This window comes from Primulina huaijiensis, chromosome 6 (assembly GCF_012295235.1).
Source record: "Primulina huaijiensis isolate GDHJ02 chromosome 6, ASM1229523v2, whole genome shotgun sequence".
In the NCBI taxonomy this organism is placed as follows: Eukaryota; Viridiplantae; Streptophyta; class Magnoliopsida; order Lamiales; family Gesneriaceae; genus Primulina; species Primulina huaijiensis.
In genome coordinates this window covers 4,305,338-4,310,668 of record NC_133311.1, presented here as the reverse complement: position 1 = coordinate 4,310,668, position 5,331 = coordinate 4,305,338, and the positions used below count along the sequence as shown (strand labels likewise).

Below are 5,331 nucleotides of genomic sequence, written 5' to 3'. Positions count from 1 at the left end.
AAGAATTTAAGACAATTTATTTATTCTTTAGAGAGATTTTTGAGAGGTTTAGTATGGAATATATTTTTCAAATTTATTGCTTTTTAGGTTGGTAAAACAATTGGCGATTTCATGTTTTGACGTTCCCCTTTGGTATTTCAAATTTTAGTGGTTGAAGTTTATTTTTAAAGTGGTGCAAAATATTTTATAAAAATATTTTCATGTGGTAAATGGACATGACCGAAAATTGAGGGTAAATTTTTTTTTTTTTCTAGTACTTTTTAAGCAATAAAAAGGCCAGACGTTTCAGGATCTCCCTTTCTTAAGCCTCTTTTCCCATCAAAATTCCCATGATAATGGCCATTAATGGCGATGGAATAGGATGTTGTAGTAACACATTCCATAATCCACTGAATAAAACGAGGAGGAAAGTTCAAGAAATTGAGTATCTCATGCAAAAAATCCCAATCGACCGTGTCATAGGCCTCGTGGATATCCACTTGTAAAATGCACCTAGGTGTTCCTCTTAGTCTGCCATATTTCCTCATCAGTTCATGAGCCAAATGAATGTTATCCACAATGGAACGGCCTTGTAAGAAGGCCGCTTGTGCCTCATCGACTATATCTCCCAACAAACCTCTCAACCTGTCAACAAGGATTTTCGAAATCAGCTTATAAAACATCGTGCAACAAGAAATAGGACGATATTCATGAACACTCGAAGCCACTGTTTTCTTTGGTACAAAAGCAATCACCGAATGCTTCCACTGTCTAAGCAACCGCCTTGATGAGAAAAATTCAATCACCGCTGCACAAACATCGCTTTTAATGGTATTCCAAGCACTTTTTAAGAAAGAAGCACCAAACCCATCAGCCCCTGAAGACTTGTCATTATCTATACCACGCAGTGCCATTTCGATCTCCTCAACCGTTATCGGTGCAGTGAGGACACTCCACTGCTGCTCCTGTATACACGGCCCTTCATCAATAATATCATGATCGATATGAAGTCTATCCACTTTGCATCCCAATATCCCCGTATAATAATCAAGAAAGCATTGAGCTATTTCTTTCGGATCAATCGTTGTAAGTCCATCACCCTTTTGAATGGCCACAATAGCATTTTTCTTGTTGTTTCTTTTGATCAAATCATTGAAGAACTTTGTACACCTATCTCCATCCCGCAAGTACCTGATCTTCGTTTTTTGAGCAATGAACAACCGCTTCGCTTCTAATAACATTTCTGTGTTCCTTTTAACATCTCCGTAATTATCTGCAATTACCCCATAGGTCAGCATGTCCAATTGCAAATTATCAAGATTGACTTTTGCAGCATGAGCACGAGAAGAAATATTACTAAACTTCTTGATGTTCAACTGTTAAAGAGGTCTCTTAAGGGCATTGAACAGATGTTTAAGTCAAAACTGGGAGGTGCCGTGCCCATGGAACAACCATTTATCCCTAACAATCTCTTCAAAATCATCACAGAGAGTCCACATGTTCTGAAATTTGAATGGTTTCATCTTCCTCTTTCGTTGTTCAAACATAGTTACAACGCAAGTAGCATGGTCCGAAATGCACCTCGGGGTTAAGAATTCAGCAAAACCTTCCATACTCGATGATAACCAGTAATTATTAACAAGTGCACAATCCAATTTACTGCAGACTTTAGGACTACTCCAAGTGAAGAAACAACCGGTGAACTGCAAGTCATACAAATCAAGAGTAGCAACACAATCAATAAAATCATGAGTTTCATAATTCTTAACATTGAGACCCCGCTTCTCATCCGGAGAGAGCACACTGTTAAAGTCTCCCAAAACAAGCCACGACAATGTGCAATTAGCCCCTATCAATTTCAAGTCATCCCACAAAGATCTCCGTTGAACAATAATATTAAAGCCATAAATAAAAGATGCATAAATCATATTATTAGTAAGCAAGCACTGTATGCTAACATGGATCGCTTGCTCGTTGATACCTAGCACATTCACACCAACTTTACTCGGATTCTACAAAACAAAAATCCGACCCTTATTAATAATGTCAAAATTGGGGATAACATACATACCTGGAAAACGGCTTCGAAGAAGATTATGCAAAGCGTTTTCATCCATCTTAGATTCCAAAATTCCAAAGACATCAATCTTATGAGTGTTCACAAGAGATTGAACACTCTTTTGTTTTAGAGGTTTGTGAAAACCTCTGATGTTCCAAGAAGCAACTTTCATTGAGAACCGGAGGCAATTTCGGGTTGCCGCCCCTTTTCTTGATTTCCAAAATACCTCTTTTTCTCATTTTGATCTTCCACATTAACATATTCCGTATCATATGGGTTAGAATCTTCCATATCCTCAAAAAATACTGCACTTTGCTTACTAGCTTGTTGTTGATTGCTCACCGATTGTTTCCCTTTTTTCTTATTTTTATTCTTCTTTGTATTTGTAACTTCCTTGAATCCCTCATCATCAATATCTTTGATATCACACATACCCTTCATCGAATTAGCTGCTGTTTGAGTTGTATGCTTGCCCTTATCTGCCAATTTATTCGCACAATCACTGCCAGTAGTAGTAGCACATCCACCACTGCCCGAAGCATCAACGGTCTGTTATACCATTTCGTCTGCATTCTTATCATTATCATGGATGACCACTGGAATTTTAGTAGCATGTTTCATAGTAGTGGGGTTATGTCGAGGAGGTGCATGATTGTAGTTCATACCGAGTCTTGATCTGCCCCTCGAGTTACTCTTCCTCCACAATACACTAGCGGATCTCCGGCGCTTGCCATTGAATAATTCGAGTTTGTTACCATATCTTCATCAACATCACCATCATGCATCACTTTACGTTTGCAATGCGCCAAATTATGGCCTGCATGGTGACATATCTCACAAACTTTGAAATCTTGCTCGTATTCAAATCTAATTTTGATATCACCAAAAGGTAATTCAACATCTAATTCACCAATTCTTTGTTTCGAGACCTCCATCTCAATCAAGACACACGCATATTTGACTCTCTTCCTTTCATGAGTGAGCATATCCATGTGAATGAGTTTACCAACTTTAGAAGCCAATTTGCTAAGAATGCTATAATTCCAACAATCGGGTGAAAGTCCATGAATCTGAACCCAAGATGGCACAGAGTTCATGTCTTCCTCCCTAAATCTAAAACAGCGCGGCATTTCTTTAAGGAAAATATGGAACCCAAACACCATGTAGGGGCCTCCTTCCAGAACTCGTTCTTTAGCTTCAATGTTCGGGAAATTAAAAACAATCCATGCACTATCATGGGTTTGAAACTTGATATCATTTCCCCACCGTTTAATTAAATCAAACAGAGTAGCAGTAGATGGTTTCCCACTAATTACATATCCCAACAAGCAAATACCATACGTTTGTTCTATAGAATCAATCTCATCCAAGCAAATTTTCAGTTTATTTGTGCCGGTTTCCATATAATCAAATTTATAGTTGACCTTATCCATTCTATTGTTCTTGAATAAGTTCACATAAGAAGCTCGGAACTTCCTATTACCCAAATCACCTAAACCTTTTGTGGTCTTGTTAAGAGAATTGTTCTTACTGCTACTACTTAAATTATAATTCACCCAAGTGTAGGTTGTCTGCAAGTAATATATTTCGTAAGTACGAGATCGATCCACAGAGAGGTTATTTTAAGTTTAAATTTATTAATTTATAGATTATCAAATGCAAGAGCGAAGTATACAAATTATAAATTTGGTCAATGTTCGAGGATTTATTCTTGGTTTATGCAATATTGTTTAACTAAAAGCAAAACAAAAGAAACCACAATAAATAATGGTTCCAAGAAAATAAAAATATTTAAACACACACCTAATATAATATAGTTCCCACTATAGAAAATACCGAATTCACCGATATTTTATATATGGTACCTATATAAATATATAACTGCATAAAATAAATGTTAAATTAAATCATTATATTTCATTTAGAACAACCGGCAGAGCCACGCTATTGCCTAAATGAAATATATGATTTAATAAGTTAGTTGCGGGAAAGTAAAAGTTAGTTGCAATAAAGTAAAAGTTAGATGCGGAAAGTAAAAGTTAGTTGCGATAAAGTAAATGTTAGATGCGGAAAGTAAAAGTTAGTTGCGATAAAGTAAATGTTAGATGCGGAAAGTAAAAGTTAGTTGCGATAAAGTAAATGTTAGATTGTTAGATATCATAATATTTCATTTAGAACAACCGGCAGAGCCACGCTATCGTCTAAATGAAATATATGATATAATTATATAAATATATATATATATATATATGTATAATATAACAATAATAATTGATGAAATATTTATTGTATCAAAATTAAACAACAAATCAAGATAACCACTTCAATGGTATCAAGCATTTGATGTAAATTGATAACAACAAATAATTCATTTTTATACCTACAATAAAAAGAAATTAGCAAAATGAAAAGAAATAAAGAAAGAATATACAAAATATAAACAATCTTACTTCACCAAGAATTCATCCTCTTCACCTTGACATAATAGATTTAGCTTTCCATGAACTTACTTTTGATCAACACTAAAAACATCACTCATAATTTGGAAAATGAAAAATATATTGGAACTTAGAACTTTTATACACACTCACACTATATTTTACAATGAGATAGAATGATTCTCAAGCTAGCACAATGCCTCTATTTATAGGCCAAATGAGAGAAAGGGTCAAAAATTCTATTAATGCAATGTAGTTGTAATAGTAGTCTTTGTCTCCTCCAACTTCAATTTCATGCCCCTTCTTTCCATGCTTTGTTCCACGACTTTAATCACCGAATTTGACTCAGCTCAAAACAGCAAACATGTGGGGAATTGTCTCTAGATGAATTTGGACACTTGGTTCACCTCATTTGATTAAATATTGAAATAGTTATGATTTTTTTTACTATATACTGGTCATGGTGAAAGTAAATTTGTCATCCTTTTGATATTTTCACAATTTGATCATCTTAACCAATTTTTTAGGCAATCATGTCTTCTGCAAAGTTGTAGATAATTTCTCAAGGATTCCAAAAATATTTGAATCACTTCCATTTGAATTTTTTAGCTTGAGTTATCATTATTTTACCAACACATAGAAAACCTGAAAATAAAACATATTTAGTAAGACATTTAAATATAAACACACAATACTAAAATAACATAATTTTATAATTTTAATGAAACTTAAATTTTAAAATATAGGTTTTAACATATAATAAATTATTAATTTTAAGTTTCATCACACCCCCACACTATCTTATTACTAGCCCCTTAGTAATAAAATTTATCGGAAAATCACAACCTAGATTAC

At 34.3% G+C, this 5,331-nt stretch overlaps 1 protein-coding gene across 1 annotated transcript in view; it reads right to left on the bottom strand.

Moving 5' to 3' along the window:
• Positions 1-260: 260 nt before the first annotated feature.
• LOC140979034 (uncharacterized) overlaps positions 261-5,331 on the bottom strand; it is a 13,890-nt gene continuing 8,819 nt past the window's right edge. Inside the window, exons 2-6 of the mRNA XM_073444389.1 lie at positions 2,704-3,530; positions 2,265-2,587; positions 2,051-2,184; positions 1,446-1,960; positions 261-1,355 (exon numbers count right to left, since the gene is read on the bottom strand). Of these exons, the coding sequence (XP_073300490.1) occupies positions 261-1,355; positions 1,446-1,960; positions 2,051-2,184; positions 2,265-2,587; positions 2,704-3,530 (2,894 nt within the window). The remainder of the gene's footprint in view (positions 1,356-1,445; positions 1,961-2,050; positions 2,185-2,264; positions 2,588-2,703; positions 3,531-5,331) is intronic.